Source organism: Micropterus salmoides, unplaced genomic scaffold (assembly GCF_014851395.1).
Source record: "Micropterus salmoides isolate LMB-PRFRI ecotype aquatic unplaced genomic scaffold, ASM1485139v1 Ms_hic_scaffold_12, whole genome shotgun sequence".
Taxonomy (NCBI): domain Eukaryota; kingdom Metazoa; phylum Chordata; class Actinopteri; order Centrarchiformes; family Centrarchidae; genus Micropterus; species Micropterus salmoides.
Window position 1 is genome coordinate 1138312 of NW_024040263.1, and position 20349 is coordinate 1158660.

The following is a 20349-nucleotide window of genomic DNA, read 5'->3' on the forward strand; positions in this document are numbered from 1 at the left end:
GACTTGTTAACAAATTGTAGAGGTGCGGGTAGCGACGAACCTCATCACACAGCCTCTCTTCAAATTCAGCGTCCATTTTTCTTTTTTGCCAGCGCAGTTGGTGGTTTTGTATCGTACTCCCTGCAGAGGCACGGGGACGTCTGCACGGACCCTACACGTACCCCCTCTGATGACGATTTTTTTCGTCACATGGACCCTAGCGGACCCTCGCGGACGCAGAAAGTATAATCGTTGCCTTACTGTAATGCCCTGTTAACAGGCCTTCTGAGGAACCTACAACTTCAATGCAGCCAGGATCCTCACCAAAGATATACTAAGTGCACATATCACCCCATCCTAAAATCTCTCCACTGGCAGCTTGTAAGCTACAGAACTGATATGCTTCTCATTGTTTTCAAATCACTTCACTGCCTCGCTCCAGACTACATTATTTACCTCCTCACAGTTTATGTTTATGACAGATCAGAGTGTTCTGCTGACTCTTTTGCATTAAAGCTTTTATCATTTTTTAGTAATCTGTCTGCATGACTTGCATACTGACCTCTCTGACAGCAGATGTATGAAGTATGATCTACTTATACTTGGGGGGTCTGAGTACACAGGCATGTATCACACATGCACATTAGAAAACAAGATGGTGACCTCCTGACAGCAAGAAGAAGAGCTGTTTTGGTTGTTGTTGATTTGGCTGAACAACACGAAAAAGTCAAATAAAGGAAAGTGTGTGTGCAATGTTTAACGAGGATACATTGCATACATACAGCACATAAAACAAGCGTCCAGTTTGTCTGTGAAGATCCTCAATCAACCAGGTCATAGTTATCCAAGGAAGGTTAAAATCAAGGGCACTTGAACGTGGTTCAAGATACTTTTTACGTTTTACCTCTCATCCATTCGGTTAGGGTTAAACATTTTGCTTTGAATAAGACTGCCAGCATTTGAGAATATAATACAAAATTAATGATTTGAATATCAAAAGAAAAATATCTATCACTCGTAGGTGACAAATTAAAAGAGCTAGCATAACCTGAATTTAGCGTATTTTAGAAACATAAAATGGTAAGCTTTAGAGAAAGTATTTAATTCCCCAAACTGATAGCATTTAGTAAATGTAATAATCAAACGAAAGTTGATCTTTTATATGGGTCTCTGAGATAAGAGTAAAGTAATATATATATTTTTTTGTTGTTGACAGTAATCATACTGTAATCATACTATGTAAACATTTCCTGCATGTCTACAATGACATTGTGTCTACAACAGTCTGTGATGTTGTGTGCTGTTGAATTGAAGTGAATTTCCATGCATTCCAGTAAGGACGGTCATGTTACGGGCGGGTGGTGAGCCATCAGCATAACATAACATGTCATTTATCAACATCTCTGTCTCTGAGCACACAGGTCTCGTTTATCACTGCTTTAATTGCAGTGGAAATCAATCAACTGTGTGGAATATGAGACATGTCCTCTTATTTGAACGATACTATCAATGTCACATCAAAGTCATGGCTTAATGAAATCGTAGTGGTTAAAGAACAGTGAGAGTCACAAAGAACACTGATAGGGACAATAAGGAACGCTGATGAAAGGTATCCCTGAGAGGGATTATTTTAATATGATTGGGTAGTGTGAAAGATTCAACTGAACAATTTTGCTGCTCTTGGATGAAAAATGGCAAGTTTTACTTAAAGGCAAAATACTACATATACATATTTACAGTTTTAATATTTAAATTACATACTGAGAAACTTTACTGTTGTCACTCAACAATAACCTAACAATTGATTTACATTGACTTTACTGCACACATTATTGTATTAAAATTTTGTTTAACCTTAAAGAGTTGTGTTATATTAAACCTTTTCTTGATTTCTTGTAAAGAAACACATTTGTAAGTCCTTATCAGGTCGCACTGAGTCTCCTTGAGGTGTTGAATGTTTCCTTCCTCATAAAAAAAAAAGTCGATTTTCTGAAAGTATTTTTAAGTTATGAGGTAGTTCTATTAATAATTTGATTTATAAATAAATAAAATTATAAATAAATAATAAATAATAAATTTATAATTTGAGCTCTTTGAGCTAGAGTCCAAGTCAAGTCTCAAGTCTTTGAGCTAGAGTCCAAGTCAAGTCTCAAGTCTCAATGTTGTATCCCCTGCTGCGTTCAATCCAGGTTTTTTATGAAACTGCATAGCTATAAGGAATTCTGTTACTGTAACTGTAAATGTAGTTTTTCATTTACAGAGCACAACCATGTAATGTGCAATGCAATTATTGACGTCTTATTAAATACTGTAAGTCAACAGACTCCCCAGACTCACTCCCCAGTGTAACATTAACTAAATAAAACTGTGACGTTGCATAATCAACAATAAACCTGTAACCTGTTTTTAACTTACAGAACACAACCATATAGCCTAATGTACAATGCGTCTACAATTAATGACAATGACAACTACTGTAAGTCAACAAACCCTGTTGATTTTCAAACCCAGTGTAAAGTTAACTAAATAAATCTGTAAAGTCACATGGTCAACAATAAACCTGTAACCTCTTTCCAGCCAACGGTAATAATTGATGGCAGCCAGCGGGACGTAAAGGATTATGTTAATTGATTACCACAAGTTTGGCAAGTAAACAAACGCTCATTCATCATTTCTTAATGATTTCTTAATTCATTTCTTAATGAAGGACAGTTCATGTTTACTCACCACATGTTACTAACGTATTTGCGTTCAGCGCGTCTTTGTTTGGGTCTTGTTGTATGAAGTTTTAAAGCCAAAGTTTATGATAAAAGGCACAGAAGCTGCCGGTGTTTGTTGTCCTCTCTCACGTGTGGCCGCGCGCAGCTGATACTACATGTTACGTAGGCAGGTTATAGGTAACAGAGCTCCCTCTGGAATAACAGCAAGGTCATCAGACGTTTCCTAAAAAATAAACATTGTTCACGAGTCCCGCACCGCGAGTCCAAATCGAGTCTGAAGTCACTGTGTGTGTGACTTAAAACTCCAGTCCCCATCTCTCGCTGCAAAACAGGGCTATAACGTAATCCTTGCATTCACTACAGTGCTTGTTTTTGTTGCAACTGACAGGCTCAGATTGTTATAATAAATGTCTGACAAAATTATGGAAATAATTCCTACAGATCATTTTTGTTTAACCATAAACAGTTGCTATATCACTCTCTTCAAATCCACCAGACAAAAAGGATCTTACTCTTTAAAAAAGGGTCTTTGACGGGCGCAATTGCAAGCAAGGATTGCATTGCAGCGCTGTTTCGCGGCTGTTGACTGCAGTGTGCTCGCTCAATACTGGAACAGTTTCAAAAAAATGTTGTCCCTATTTGTCACAGAGACACAGAAACATGGGAAAATATGGCCCGGATTTAAAAATACAGAATTTTTCCTTGAAGTCTGGTGGTATGACAGCGGATACTTCTGAATAGTTGCCCTGCCACTTTCAGTCACATCAGTCAAATAGCAATTTAATAAAACTTTTTTTTTTTTTTTACTATTTTTTATAGTTTATATTCAGTTTGGTGTATAGTAATGTTCTTATACTGTCACAACAGTTTTGGAGGACTTTGGTGAAAGAATGTGCATAAAAAAGCACTGAAGCAAAGCAAAATTCTCACATATATAGTTTAGGAATACCATGGAAATCTACCTTTTTTGTCATTTAGGGTAAGAACTTGGTGATTTCAGGACCTGCCACTCAGATTCATTCACTCTGAATGACAGTACTAACTAAAGATACTACAGAAATACAGCTACTGTATAGTATCTGTACTACCATCATATTCTGGTACCTGTGCAATGTGCCGGGATTGGCTGCTCCAGTGAGGGAGATTTCAACTGGGGATGGACGCCCACCTCAAACAACTCCTGGACCTGCTCCTTGCTTCCTGAGCTGAAGGGACAAAGTCCTTTGTAGTCCCCCTGGGTGGGCAACTCTTCCGACCCATGGGAGTCACTGCTGCCCCTCTGAGAGCGTGATGTGTAATGGGAAAAGGAAGAGAGAAATTGAAGATAAGAGGAGCGAATGTAAGAGAAAGAGAAATGCAGAGAATAAGCATAATATCCAGGTGCACTGAAGTTCACTGGAGCAAGATATCAAACTGAAGCTTTTCATTTCCCCTTGTCATAATGGAAATCTAAGTACAATTTGCTAACAATTTCAAAGAGCTCTCTTTTCATATCCCTTCCATTATCCATCTATACAAGTCTTATTAAAACTGGATGTGGTAAAAAGAAAGTAACGGAAGGCTTCAAAGCTTCAAATTGCTCAGCTCTTGTTGTTGGTTGTAAACAGGATCAAATGAACTGGTCTTCAATGACATACTGATGAAACAGGCCAGGTGGAACCGCTGTAAGTTGGGAGCGAAATGTTAACGGGAAGATGGATATATGAAAGACACACACACACAAACACACACGTATCCTAGAATGCCCATTATCAAGAGCAGAGGGGGAGACAGGTTTTTTAAATCTTAAGTAAAGCATATAAATAGTAATTAATGATGATTATCATGATTGAAGGGGTGTAATGACATGTTCTGTGACTCCCCAAAGCCCCAAAGATGTACGTAGTAGATCACACGTAGAAGTACGTGTGTGTGTGTGTGTGTGTGTGTGTGTGTGTGTGTGTGTGTGTTGCAGTCTTACACCCTTACTTCCCTGCGCTTCCATTTCAGCATTTACCGAGCCAAAACCTGATGGTGTCTGTCCCCTGACCATTTAAATTATTTAAATCAAAGGTAAACAGAATAGGAGTTGTACATAAAGACCTAATAAAAATTTAAACTAAGAGTGCAATAGTGCAAAAAATAGGAGAATTGTGGACTCTTAAACATCAGATCTCTCTCATCTAAAGGCGTACTAGTAAATTAATTAATAACAGATTATAATATTGATTTATTTTGTCTTAATGAGACCTGGCTGAGTGATAAAGATCAGGCTATGTTAGCTAAATGAATCCACTCCCCCCAGTCACATTAATACTCACATTCCTCGAGGCAGACACCATCTCCATATTTAAGAGTAGGCTTAAGACTTTTCTGTTTGATAAAGCTTATAGTTAGGGCTGGCTCAGGTGAGTCCTGAACCATCCCTTAGTTATGCTGCTATAGGCCTAGACTTCCCATGATGCACTGAACTCCTCTCTCCTCCTCTTCTCTCCATCTGTATGCAGCTTCATCCCATTAAAACATGTTAATAACTCGACATCTGCTTTCTCATCCCTCTCCTCTCTCCTCCTATAACTTTCTGCAGGTGTTTCTGGCTCTGGAGCTGTGGAGTCTGGATCTGTGGTTGCGAGTCGCCTACTGCTACCATGTTCTTGCTTGACACCCTTTGCTTCAATTGTTATTACTAGTCCTATTCTTATTCTTATTATCAGGCATGCAAACTGGTCAGGGGTAAAAAAGGTGAGGAGGATATGCAAAAGACAAACACACAGACAGTGTAAAAGGGGTCTGTTTTAAGCTTACATATTCTATAGATAACTGACTTTGTGTTGAAAATTAGTGGGGACATAAGGGCTCAGATAGGGATGTGAAGATCCAGTTAGCTCACAAGACGCGGTGATGCACCATATTGGTGTCACGATAACAAGATGTGATGATATTTTAACACTATTTTATAAAAATTGTCAGTGCTGAAATATAAGTTGAGGGGTCTGGGGGAAACTTTGGAGCATTACACACTTAATTCCCTGCATTATGGTCATTTTCTGCACCAATTTCTGCCTTTCCTGTATCAATTTAAGGTGGAAATGTTTTTATTTATCTAAAGGGAAACAAAAAATTCAGGTGGCAGTTGAAAATTTAAAATCTAAAAATATTATAGAATATAATGCAGTATGGCTCTCGTTCTATGTTGCTTTCAGAAAGGTTTCTCCTGTGCAAATGAGTGCAAAGTACAAATAAACCTTTCTCAAAGCACTTTCATTTGTTATTTATTTGTTATTTATTGTTGCAAGGTCTTTTTTAAAGCATTTTTTACAAATGCTTGCAAAAACAGAGATGGGGACATGTCCCCAACATCCCCAGTGTAAACAACACAGATGCTGACACGTTTCATCCTGTTGACAATAAAGTTTAAACTACATTCCATCCAGGTTGCTGCCAATGGTCTCCATAAATGAATAATTAGCTTAGCTAACATTATTGGGCGTTGTTATAAAATTGGCAACATGACTATATCAGACAGCACAGTTAAAATTGTAAGCTAGCTTACTTCTGTGTTACATCAGGCTTGCTTTCCGACAGACAGTTCATTTGGCAGTCTTTTACCGTCCTAACGTGTTCAGCTGTCGGACTCCGCTATGTAGCGGACTTAATGATAATAATAAAAATAATAATAATACATTTTATTTGATGGCGCCTTTCATGGAACTCAACGTCAGCTATTTGATCCCCTGCTGATTTTGTACGTTTGCCATCTGATAAAGAAATGATCAGTCTATAATTTTAATGGTAGGTTTATATGAACAGTGAGAGAAAGAATAACAACAAAAAAAAAAATATATAATATAATAAATTGATTTGCTTTTTAATGAGTGAAATCAGTATTTGACCCCTCTGCAAAACATGACTTAGTACTTGGTGGCAAAACCATTGTTGGCAATCACAGAGGTCAGACATTTTGTAGTTGGCCACCAGGTTTGCACACTTCTCAAGAGGGATTTTGTCCCACTCCTCTTTGCAGATCTTCTCCAAATCATTAAGGTTTTGAAGCTGATGTTTGGCAACTCGAACCTTCAGCTTCCTCCACAAATTTTCAATGGGATTTTAGCAAATCTACTTTACTTTTAATACAAATTATGTATTGTAATTATATCAAAATATACCACCTAAAGATTTGCTGTCCGCCCAAGGCTTTAGGAACCTTAAGTATGGCTTAATAATTATACAATTATTTCCTAGTGATCAGTTTAGTAGTAATTGTTTAATTATCTTGAATCAGTCTAATCAATCAGTCAATCTCATATCGAAAGCGTAAATCCTCCGTTACAGTGACCTGGACTCAAACAATACACACACACAGTTCCTGTGATTAGAGTGAAATTTATTAACCTTACTAACTAAAGGTGGATATAAAGTGGCTTTAAATATATCAAAGACATACAACAATAATGATTAAACAAACAGGATGCAATCAATGAAAATTATGGAGTTAAATGTGGATTTAGTGGTCTATTGTGGAAAAGATTTGAGTCTAAGAAGGCGAACCAATAAACGCAAGTTATGGTAATAACTAAGTTAAATTTGGCTAGGATTAAATTAACAGATTAAAGGACTATTGGACATCAGCCAGTTGGGCTTGTTGGGCTTGTTACTTGTGCATTGATGTTGATGATTGCGTGGCATTTGGGTGTTTTGGTTGTTCGCTGCGCGATGGTGGAGTGCTGGGTGGGGGGGGCACTGGTCTATGTTGTGTGTGTGTGTCGCGGTCGGTCCGCGCTGCTCTTCTGCGGGTTACGCCTCTTGCGTTCCGTCAGCATTGCGTTGTCAACTGGCATTTGGATGGTCGTTCTTTTTTGGGCGTTGGTTGGGTCGGTGTCTTCCGCATTTGCATCGCGGTGCATCTGGGAGTCAGATTTTTATTAATTTATTAATTTTTATTTATTTATTAATTTTTTTTCTTTTTATTGGCTACTGGGGCTCTTGCTTTCCTGTTGCTGGGGTCAGTTTGGCACAGTCGTGGCGTCCCACTCTCACTAACAACAGGCTTATGCGCATGCACATGTACACACACACATACAGACACATTCACCCACACGCACACAGACACACACAGTCTCACACATAGACACAAACAAATTTAGGTTGTCCCTGGTAGAATTATTCCTGATGCTTTTCTTTCAGTTACTTATTTAAATTAATTGTTATTATTCCAGCTCTCGTGGCTGTGCTGTGTTGCTTATTTAGTGTGCGTGACTGTTTCTTGTTTTCATTTTTCTCTTGTCTTACTATGTCAGCTGTTTATTGCTGCTGTTCGGCTGGTTGTCTTTTACTATTATTATTATTTTTATTGTTTGTTTGTTGTTGTTGTTTTTTCCTCCCCAAGCCCCCCTCTCTCTCTATTGCAGGTTTTGTTGCTTTCTGCAATTGGTGTTTCCCTCTCCTATTCCCTATACAATGTCCCTACCTTCCATCCCCGTTCTCTTCTCTGTCTGTTTGTGCCCCCCCCATCCCCACGTCTGCCCCCCTGTCCGGCCCGGTGACAAATCAATACATAATTAAATAAATAATAAAACAGACAAAGGAGTATATTAATACTCTCTTGTTAAAGTTAAATCTGTCTGGCACAATATGGTATCCAGCTCATCATATTCTATACCAGGCTGCTGGGCAGGACAGGTTTAAAAAAGAAAGGAAAAAAAAAAAGAAAAAGGAAAGGGGTTCTTTGATTTTTGGAGTAATTAGAAGGGGGGGGGGGGGCATGGTTACTATTCGGCAGCATTCCTCCTTCTCCAAACAGTTGAGTTGAGTTGATGCCAAATAACTCGATTTTGGTCTCATCTGACCACAACACTTTCACCCACATCTTCAGATATTCATTTGCAAACTTCAGACGGGCCTGTACATGTGCTTTCTTGAGCAGGGGGACCTGGCGGGCACTGTAGGATTTCAGTCCTTCACGGCATATTGTGTTATGATTGTTTTCTTGGTGACTATGGTCCCAGCTGCCTTGAGATCATTGACAAGATCCCCCTGTGTAGTTCTGGACTGATTCCTCACTGTTCTCATGATCATTGCAACTCCACGAGGTGAGATCTTGCATGGAGCCCCAGACCAAGGGAGATTGACAGTTGTTTTGAGTTTCTTCCATTTGCAAATAATCGCACCAACTGTTGTCAACTTCTCACCAAACTGCTTGGCGATGGTCTTGTAGCCCATTTCAGCCTTGTGTAGGTCTACAATCTTGTCCCTGACATCCTTGGAGAGCTCTTTGGTCTTGGCCATGGTGAAGAGTTTGGAATCTGATTAATTGATTGCTTCTGTGGAGGGGTGTCTTTTATAGAGGTAACAAACGTGATCTCAGCTCGTTGCCTGTATAAAAGACACTTGGGGGGGGGCAGAAATCTTTTTGATTGAGAGGGGGTCAAATACTTATTTCACTTATTAAAATGCAAATCAATTTATAACATTTAAAACATGCATTTTTCAGATTTTTGTTTTGTTATTCTGTCTGTCACTGTTCAAATAAACCTACCATTAAAATTACAGACTGATAATTTCTTTGTCAGTGGGTAAACGTACAAAATCAGCAGCGTGTCAAATAATTTTTTCCCCTAACTGTACATCCTAAAATACGACAAGCAGCAGCAGTACATAGCATCATAAAAACAGCATAAAAACGAAAGTTAAAAAAAATTTTAAACATCAACATTCAAATGGGAATCAGTGTAGTACTTTATTACAGTGAGTATGCTAATTTATATATGAGTTTTGACCGTAGTTTTGAATTTTGTAATAGAGTCCAGTGAATGGATGTTGAGGGGAGAGAGTTCCAGAGTTTGGGTGAAGCATAGGAGAAGGCCCTAGCACCCATTGTACTGAGGTTAATTGTTGGTAGTGCCAAAAGACTTGTTGTGGAAAACTTCAAGGAACGAGATGGAGTGTAGGTCTGAATGAGGTCAGTCAGATAAGTAGGAGACAGATTGTGTAGGGCTTTGAATGTTAGTAATGATATTTTAAAGTTAATCCTTTGTGATACACGGAGATAGCGTAGTTGAATCAGCAGAGGAGTGACATGTTCTGTGGACTTGGAGCATGTTATCATCCTCGCTGCACCATTTTGGATGAAATGCAGTCGGTGAATAAGTTTGTTAGGAATGCCTACTAAAACTGCATTGCAGTAATCATTGTGTGATGTGACCAAGGCATTTACTAGGACTTCCGCTGAGTGTTGAGTTAGAGCAGGGCGTAGTCTGGAGATGTTTTGTATGTGGAAAAAGGCGTGGATACGTTATTGATATGGCTGGAGTAAGAGAGGGTACTGTCCAATATAACACAAAGGCTCTTAACCTGCGTGGGGACAGGTATGGCGTAGTGTGCTGATGTTGGTTTTTGACAAAGTAGATTTTGAACCAAGGAGCAGTAGCTCAGTCTTTCTATTGTTGAGTTGTAGGTAATTACTTGTCATCCATGTCTGTATGTTGTGTAGACAGGCAATGGGTGTACTGGAGGGGAGTGTGTAGCCGGGATTTGTGGACAGATAAAGCTGTGTATCGTCAGTGTAACAGTGAAAATAGATGTTGTAGCACCGGAGAGATGTTGCCAAAAGGGAGGGGGTAGATGATAAATAATAGTGGTCCTAGCACTGATAACGTTTTGTAACTGCTCTTATAAACAGGCTACATGTGCAGAAAAACAGTAGTTCAAAAGGCTGGATAATATTCAGTCCAGCTCACTAACCGTTTCATTATCATCCTATACATTTAGCTGTGCTGACATTGCTGAGCCTCTGATGAAAGATACACAAATAGTAACGTTAGCTACTGAAAAGCAGGCAGGTGAGCTCACGCTGACTAAATGCAGTCAACGTAACGTTATCATGTAACGAGCATGGATTACTTCAACTTCAAGCTGATAAAATTCAAGCACACGCATAAGCACACACCTGGTTGAAATCTAAAAACTGCACCACAAGTGGCCACTGAAAACTATATATAGCCCCTTTAAGTCAATAAATTATCATTTTTCACAAAGCCCCAATTATGTTGATGTGTGTTTGTGTGGTCATGCAAGCATACATGTTGTCACAAGGCATGTGTAAGTAAGAGTAAGATCCGCAAGTGTGAAATGACACAGAATTTAAGTTTTTGTGTGTGTATGAGTACCTCACTGTCTCTTGCCAGCAGCTGGTAGCTGCTGTGTTCATCCAGGCTGAGGTCATCAGGCAGTGCCAGAGACGATGACTTGTCTGACAGCTGCTCTGACATCAGAGATGCCTGCTCCACCTCTGCCAATCGGATCTGTCAGACACACACAGTAACAAGTCAAGTTGCATCTACAGTATAATTTATCAACAGATAGTGATGTCATCACACCTTGCTACTGAATCATAATGAAATTGGCGATGATGTCCAAACAAAAAAAAGATGCACGTGATTAGATTAAGTTAGTTTAGCTATTGGGGGAAAACATTTCAAATTATTAATTTCACAAAGTGATTGATATCAAAATGAGTTTTACATACGGCAACATGAACAGACATGATAAATCAGACAAAAAATCTGTAGGAAAACACAAATTTACCAAAAATTGCTGGTATGAAAATGTCATGTGTGAAAAAGATGTTTTTTTTCACATGCTTTTTTTTTCTTCACAAATCTGTTAAATCATGAATGTTACTCCCATTGAAATCAACCAACGCTAATTACGGAACATAGGAAACAAATACGTATAAATTAATATAGATTAAACAGAGTGGTTTGAAGAAATATTCTAAAATTGCCCACATTGTCACCAGAAGATCAAATAAATATTGAGGGTTTAGGGAAAAGGAGAAAGAAAAGAGAAGAAAAGAGAAGAAAGGAGAAGAGATGAGTGGAGAATAAACTTAAAAATATACTGTAAGAAATGCCGGCCACTTTACATTATAGCATATTTGCATTCCAGCCAACAACCATGCATGTCAATACCTTTTATTTGAGAACAGTAAATATCCTGCTATAGGGGTCTTGGGTGAAGCAGTGATTGTATGTAGATAGTAATATGATGCCAGAAGCACAAGCACTACCCACATAGGCCACACTTCTTCAGATGCATCATGATAGCTAAAACACATCGACAGTGACTCATATGACACACACACTACAACCACACAGCTACATATTGAAGTATGCAATCTGCACATTTATCACTTTGAAATAATGAAATCACCTCTGCTCTGCGCTGAAATTGGTTTTAGTTAAAATGTGTGACTAATGTTTTCACGTGTCTGTGTGCGTCATGAGTGAATGCACCTGGTGAGCAACCAGGTTTAGAGTGTAAATCATTTGGTGCTGAAATGTATAGTTGAACCTTTGAGAGAGAAATTGCATGGTTGTGTTAGGCAGAGAAAATGTCAGAACATTCTAACCAGCTACAGAAATTAATATGGAGCGAAGTTTTTACAGCTAAGCTGTTCAATATTGAATCTAGCTATTTCTATATTTATCCCAAATAAAAAGCTGGATATTACCTTTATCTGATTTTATTTGGAATTAAATGAAATTGTGCAAAACAGGATGATCATATAAAAATCATGAAGCCTTCCTCTTTCAGTAACATTGAGGGATACAATTTTTATTTCATCAGCCAGTCCTCGGAATCCTTAACTCAATACTGTCATGACTGAAAGGTTTGTGTATCATGGTAACACACAAATTTCACAGAAAAGAAGGGTTGTGTCTTTTGAATATAATGGCTTTATGTCTGGGGATAGATACGCAAATATATAAATAGATTTCACACACTGTTGCTTTAAGGTTTGGTGCAGCTCCACACATTCATGAGATTTAATCATGTGAGAATCTACGCACTCAGACACAAGGCTATACCACATCACGTGGCTGATGTGATATGGTATAGCCACATATATTATGGGATACATACAAACATTTCTTTCTACCTCTCTGTATTTCACAAAGAAACACACTGGCTTGGTTTATTTCAACAGACATAGTTTGTGTAGAGACTCTAGAGCACTGGTGTTTATTTTGGAGTGTAAAACCTGCTTCTTTCGGAGTACATAAGCTTGTCACTGGGGCAGTATCCTATACTATACAAGTACATTAGTGTACCCTTTATCTTAGTCATTTTACCTGTACCTCAAAAGTACAATTATGTACCCAAGTTTACAAAAATATGGTATTTGTTTCAGTTTTTCAGCTCCTGATGCATAAGGAAATACAGTGCTCATTGGTAGAACAAAACCTTTATTAACACCACTACATGAGTAAAAAGAATAACTTTCTAGGTAGAATGAAAAAGAGAGAATTTATGATGTGCAAGTGTGTGTATGCGGGTACGACCCCACTAACCTCTTGTGGGTGGCCCTTACAATCCTTGCACACAGGAGGAGAGCAATAGTGGTGAAAAACCGACCCGGAGAGGTTGTCAATCATGTCCCCTTCCAAGGAGTCCTTAATCAGCAGAGACACACTGTCCAGCCACTGGCTCTCCTGCAACACACACACACACACACACACACACACACACACATAGTGTATTGAGACTTTGGTCTGTTTGTGCAAATAAGTGAATTTCCAAATATGTTGAACTATTCCCTTAAATTATCAACACTGTTGTCACTCTACATACTAAATGGAACTTTAAAAAATTTATTTTGAAATCAACAAATTTAAATTATGATAACATGTTAATTTGTGTCTTAGATGGCTGCTGCAATGGGATGCCGACATCAGTCTATCTGTCTGTCAATCTGTCTGTCAGTGGGTCAGTGTGTCTTCTATTGTCAGGTTTTCTGCTGAGGCTTTATCACTTCTTCGAACTCAAAGACTGTTTCTCACATTGTCAATCTGTCACACTCTATGCAGATTAATTCTTTCCTTTGACTTCAATATCTAGCTTTTTCTTGTGCTTGAAATCTCCCATACTCCTGTTTCTCCCTTCATATTACTCTCTCTTCCCAACGTCTTTGTACAACATCTGGAAAACTAAACTTTGTGTTGTTTAATTAACTGCAATCTGTTAGAGCTGATGTTTATTTCGTCTGCTGTAGGCAGGTACAAGACAGATATCGATGACTTTTGCCTGCTTTAAGCTTAGGGGCAGAGGAATGTCAATGTCTTCAGATTAATTGCATGATCCTTAAAATAAATCTACACTGCTCTACTTAAGGCAAACTGCATTGAGGAGACCAGATTAAGAAGTCTTAATTAAGTGTGGAATTTAGGCAATAAATGAAGAACAGTTTAACTGTTGAAAGACTTTTTCTCATTGCCCGCAAGCAGATATTAAGTTATGATTTAGCAAACAAATCAAGTTAGGAGATAATTCTTTGATGTTTCATAATTTATTGCTTATTAAATACAGGTGTGTTCACTTCTTCACGTTTACCTGAGGAATCATCTGTGGTTAAAACATTACATCAGTCACATCCACATAAAATAAAAGTAGTTTGTCTTTTTGTTTATGCATAATTTGGTCATCATCAGGCTACACTAACTAGTTAAATGCAGACTGCTTGTACACTGTTAGCTTGAATATTTACATTAAGGCAAAAAGCAGGAGGAGTTTTTAAGAATGATATACATATATTAGCATTAACACTGCTGTATGTCAAGTCAAAAATGTATTCAAAGTATAAAATCACCAGCTGTGTGGTCCCAGTACACTTTACAGAAAACACAAAGATTGCAGAACTGGATAAAATGACTGAGAACACATAACAAGATACACACATTAAAAAAACAACAATAAAATACACAATTATAAAACAACAAGAAATAAACTTAAAAATTAAAAATTTTATAAAATTCATAAAATACCCTAGCCCTAACTAGAAGCCTTCTCACAAAATAAATAAAAAACATCCCTAACTAAAATATTTACTAAAAATAATTTTTTTTAGCCTACTCTTAAATATGGAAAAGTTGGTTGCTTCCCGAACCCAAACAGGGGTCTGATTCCACAGGTGTCTGATGGCTGAAGGCTCTGGCTCCCATTCGTGTAGAGAACCTAGGCACTACAAGTAGCCCTGCATTTTGGGAGTGCAGTGTTCTAGTGGGGCAGTAGTCGGTCCTTGTAGTTTGCTTGTGTATCAATAATAACTCCCAGATTCCTCACGGTGGTGCTGGAGGCCACAGCAATGCCATCCAAAGCAACTATGTCTCAACTATGACAATGTGTCTCGGAGGTGTTTGCGTCCAAGTTCTACAACCTTAGTTTTTTCTATGTTCAACATCAAGAAATTAAAAGACATCCTGGTCTTCTCATCCGTAATACACACTTGAAGCCTAGCTAACTGGTTGGTTTTGTCAGGTCTGATAGAAAGGTATAACTGAGTGTCATCAGCATAACAATGGAAATTTATACTATGGTTCCTAATGATGTTAACAAGCAGAAGCATATATAAGGTGAATAAAATAGGTCCAAGGACTGAACCTTGTGGAACTCCATGGGTGACTTTGCTCTGCAGAGAGGACTCATCATTTACATGTACAGAGTAGACTGGGTGCGATCTGATAAGTAAGATTTAAACCAGCTTGAAGCAGTTCCTTTTATGGCAATTAAGGGCATAAGTAAGTCTCTGTAGTAAAATATGGTGATCAATTGTATCAAATGCTGCACTTAGATCTAGCAAGACCAATACAGAGACTAGTCCCTTATTTGATGCAGTCAAAAGATCATTAGAGATTTTTACCAGAATTTTCTTTGTACTATAATGCATTCTGAAACCTGGCTGAAATTTTTCTAATAAGTTGATGCGATGCAAAAATTCAGAGAGTTGATTTGCCACAGTTTTTTCAAGGATCTGGGATATGAAGGGAAGGTTAGATATTGGTCTGTGACTGTTTAACTGTTGTTGGATCAAGAGCAGGCTTTTTAAGAAGCGGTTTAATAACCGCTTATTTAAAAAACTGAGGTACATAGCATGTTATCAAGGAAAGGTTGATAATATTTAACAAACTACTGCCAAGTGAGGGCTTTGAGCAGTTTGGTTGGGATGGGTCTGTGAGGCAGGTTGTTGGTTTGGACAAGGACACAACTGAAGTAATTTGGTGAAGGTTGATGGTAGCAAAACAGTCCAAATATCAAGTGAGCTTAGAAGGTGCTTCTGAGAAGACTAAGGGCAGTTTGGCATCCATTGAAGGCAAGAGGTGCTGAATTTTATCTGTAATAACTAATGCATATGTCTAATACCAACGCTTTGAGAAAGCCTGACAAAGCATATATATATATATATAAAACCAGAATTATCCTTTCAGGCATTCAACTATTAAAGTATTTGAAGGTAATTCTTTCTCCAACTGAAAAAATCCCACCACCTCTCTTCAGGGCTCCCTCAAAAGCCACTCCCCCAAAATAACTATTTTCTTTCTCTCTATCATCACCAACAAGTTGCATTTCAGCTCACCTTTTCCCGCTGCCATGTCTAAAGTGTAAACTGCGTGTTCCCTCCAGTCCCTGCTCTTTCTCTCCATAGGAAAGTTACGGCTAAAGGGTCTGAGGTGAAGAGGGCAATAGAAGTCGATAGCCAGACCTTGGTAGTACCCACTGATGTACTATACGCATGCACATACACATCGTTTCAAGTGTGCGGGGATGCACAGCGAGGGGTGAGGTAGCCTGATTGATTGGCTAAGCTGGGGGCCTTGGTTGTGGTAAATGGTGTCCATGACCCTGTTTGATTCAATACACTGCCATCTGGTTTCTCCCATCTAGAAATACTCTCATCCACTCTGAACCCCACACTGTGGATCCTCTTTATTTTACAGACATTTGATTATTTATATGTTTTCCCCCTTAAATTCAGCATATGAAGTATTATAAATGCTGTCCATAAATAAATCAAACAAAGATTGAAAGGTGCATTAGTAGTCATCAAACAATCTTCCTCAGCAGATGGATTTTATATTATAAATGCTACGCCATAAAGTTCTATATGCTTGTGTACCAATATTACAATGTATTGTTGTTGTATTAGGAGATTATCTTAGAGAGTTTTTAGCTCCACACTCTGCTTATTAGCATTATCAAGCCTGTCCTGCTATCTTCATTTTTCACGCAGATTGATTATGGCAAAAATCATGGCAGCATAAGAGTATGAAAAGTACTGACAGTTTAATGAGGTCTTAATGAAAAGAATGCTTTGGATATGTTGTAGTGATAGTAGCAGTCGTTATCTTAAGTTTTCTGCCTGAACTAGCCTGCGGGCTTTGCTTCATGTATGTGCCACTGATTGCTGTTAACACTTTGTCTATACGGGACGCACAGGGACAGCAATATGCCAGCAGCACAACAGCAGCAGCTGCAGTCCTCTGTCAGTGTTTACACTAAAGCTGTTCAGCCAAAATAATGCAGCATTCAGGAGCATTTTGTCAACGCTTAGAGCCCAATGTACAAGTTTGTACTGTACATACACCTATAATGGCAGTATGCCAGTCAGTTCTGTGAGGATGGGTCACCTGAATCTGACCTTTGTTTAAAAAGCTGGCTCCTTTGCACCCATCACGCCAATTACAGTTCATAGTGAAAATTATTATTTACCACTATAAAATATGTTTTTCTCTCCTGGAGGCTTGAACTTTCACTCTCTTATGCCCTACAAGCTTCACACTAACTAATTATGACCAATGAAGAACATTTGATTGCCTTTTTCCACATCTCTTCATAAATGATCATGATCATCTAATGCTTTACCAAGTGAAGTGTCCCAAAGAGCATGAACCATTCAACAGTTATCTGAATAATACTGGTTTGGATTTGGTACATGTTTTGTTGGGAATCTACTTAGTCCAGATTTTGCACCTTCTTTTACACAACAAAATGGATAGACGTTTTTTTATTCTGCAGGTATGGAGTTAAAGGTAGAGACAGGGATTCTACACCTGCGCTCTTATCTTCTTCATTAGCATAATACAGCAGAGACAAAAACAGTCAAAAATAGACATTATAGAAACTTGTTTATACTCTCAACTTCTCTTTGTTATTTTTCCCAGAGACAAGAAGTAACAGCTAGTAGTAAGGCTGAAGTGCTCTACTGCCTCTTAATTGATCGTGCTTCAAAACACGTCAAACCTGACATGGCTGGTGTTATGGCTGGAATATATTTTTAAGTTTAAACATTTAATCAAAAAATTTGTGGCAGGATCATTCAAGGATTCTATGACATTATCAATGAGAAGCTGTAATATTTAAAATTTGATCTATTATTTTGTATACTTATTGTCCTTCAGGCATACTGTTTGTGATGATACTGGTTTCTAAATCTCAACATGAATGCACGTAAAAACAAAATGGTCAGACACTGCTTATATCCAAAGCCATTTACTGAGTAATCAGAAAAGAGATTTAAAATGCAGTGTACGTAGGAAAACATGTGAAAGGAGTACCACCTTTTTTCTAATCTCTCTTTTTACTCCTCTTCTGGTTAAAAATACCAGTGGACTGACAGACAATGAGCTATAAGCACAATGAGACTGTGGCGGAGCCTGCCACCCACTCACAATCTCACTGTGTCTTCCAACACTTCCACTGTCATCCTCTCTCTCTGTTCTCTCCTCCTCCTCTCTCACCCATTGATTCAGTGTCATTCTTTAAGATAGATGACATTATTAATTTCCTTTGGTCTGAACCAAGTACAAAAGATTACTTAGGTTCATTAGGTTCACAGTGCTTAGTGGATAAAAAAAGTCACAAAAAATATTTCAGACTCGACTCCAGAAAACTTTAGTAAAAAGAGTTTACACACATTACAATTGTTTGGCTGATTATATTTATGACAAGTTTATTGGACAAAGTTTGTCTGTTTCAGTCTGGGCCAGATGGTGTTACGAGGAATTTGCTTTAGCGATAAGGTGCTACACATAGACAAACATACAGTTTACATAAATACATGTAGAAATACACTCACCTAAAGGATTATTAGGAACACCATACTAATACTGTGTTTGACCCCCTTTCGCCTTCAGAACTGCCTTAATTCTACACATGGCATTGATTCAACAAGGTGCTGAAAGCATTCTTTAGAAATGTTGGCCCATATTGATAGGATAGCATCTTGCGGTTGATGGAGATTTGTGGGATGCACATCCAGGGCACGAAGCTCCCGTTCCACTACACCCCAAAGATGCTCTATTGGGTTGAGATCTGGTGACTGTGGGGGCCATTTTAGTATAGTGAACTCATTGTCATGTTCAAGAAACCAATTTGAAATGATTCGAGCTTTGTGACATGGTGCATTATCCTGCTGGAAGTAGCCATCAGAGGTGGGTACATGGTGGCCATAAAGTGATGGACATGGTCAGAAACAATGCTCAGGTAGGCCGTGGCATTTAAACGATGCCCAATTGGCACTAAGGGGCCTAAAGTGTGCCAAGAAAACATCCCACCACCACCACCAGCCTGCACAGTGGTAACAAGGCATGATGGATCCATGTTCTCATTCTGTTTACGCCAAATTCTGACTCTACCATCTGAATGTCTCAACAGAAATCGAGACTCATCAGACCAGGCAACATTTTTCCAGTCTTCAACTGTCCAATTTTGGTGAGCTCTTGCAAATTGTAGCCTCTTTTTCCTATTTGTAGTGGAGATGAGTGGTACCCGGTGGGGTCTTCTGCTGTTGTAGCCCATCCGCCTCAAGGTCGTGCGTGTTGTGGCTTCACAAATGCTTTGCCGCATACCTCGGTTGTAACGAGTGGTTATTTCAGTCAAAGTTGCTCTTCTATCAGCTTGAATCAGTCGGCCCATTCTCCTCTGACCTCTAGCATCAACAAGGCATTTTCGCCCACAGGACTGCCGCATACTGGATGTTTTTCCCTTTTCACACCATTCTTTGTAAATCCTAGAAATGGTTGTGCGTGAAAATCCCAGTAACTGAGCAGATTGTGAAATACCCAGATCGGCCTGTCTGGCACCAAAAACCACGCTCAAAATTGCTTAAATCACCTTTCTTTCCCATTCTGACATTCAGTTTCAGTTCAGTTCAGGAGATTATCTTGACCAGGACCACACCCCTAAATGCATTGAAGCAACTGCCATGTGATTGGTTGATTAGATAATTGCATTAATGAGAAATTGAACAGGTGTCCCTAATAATCCTTTAGGTGAGTGTATATAAATATGAATATATTGACAAAATATAGAACATAAAAGAATAACGAAAGTGGTTGTTTATGGGAGATTTATCCTAAAGGGAATTTCAGCAGCTCATTGTTTTGTTTTTCTCAACCCACAACTTGTTCAGTGTCATCACTCTCTTGAACTCATTCTCAGCAGAAGAGTTAGCAACTAGATGGTGAACATAGCGGAGCATTTAGCAGCTAAAGAGCCAGATATTTCCCGCAGGAATTGGTGAAAAAAAACAGAGCTAAAAGCACAGACTGAATTGATGAATGCTAATGTTACTCTTTGTCTGCTTCTGGTGTGTCAATAAATAAAGAAATTTGTGACATCAACTTAAAGGCGAAAAAAAATTGTTCCAATTCCAATGCCAATCCTCAGCTCCTTCTACTTCTACTAATCAGTGTTTGTGTTTACGGGGTCATTTCTAATGAGCCATCCTGCAGTTTACATGGCACCGCAGTCACCTGCCCAAACACATTTAATTTAAGTAGTAAACACTCCACCGTTGACTCATTTGGTGCAAACACACCTTTAGTCACTCCCCACA

General features: G+C 38.6%; 1 protein-coding gene across 1 annotated transcript in view; it reads right to left on the reverse strand.

Moving 5' to 3' along the window:
* The window catches only part of LOC119898797 (voltage-dependent T-type calcium channel subunit alpha-1I-like), a 112124-nt gene that overhangs the window by 6702 nt on the left and 85073 nt on the right, over window positions 1-20349 (reverse strand). The window contains exons 28-30 of the mRNA XM_038713032.1: window positions 13031-13171; window positions 10844-10978; window positions 3804-3978 (exon numbers count right to left, since the gene is read on the reverse strand). Of these exons, the coding sequence (XP_038568960.1) occupies window positions 3804-3978; window positions 10844-10978; window positions 13031-13171 (451 nt within the window). The remainder of the gene's footprint in view (window positions 1-3803; window positions 3979-10843; window positions 10979-13030; window positions 13172-20349) is intronic.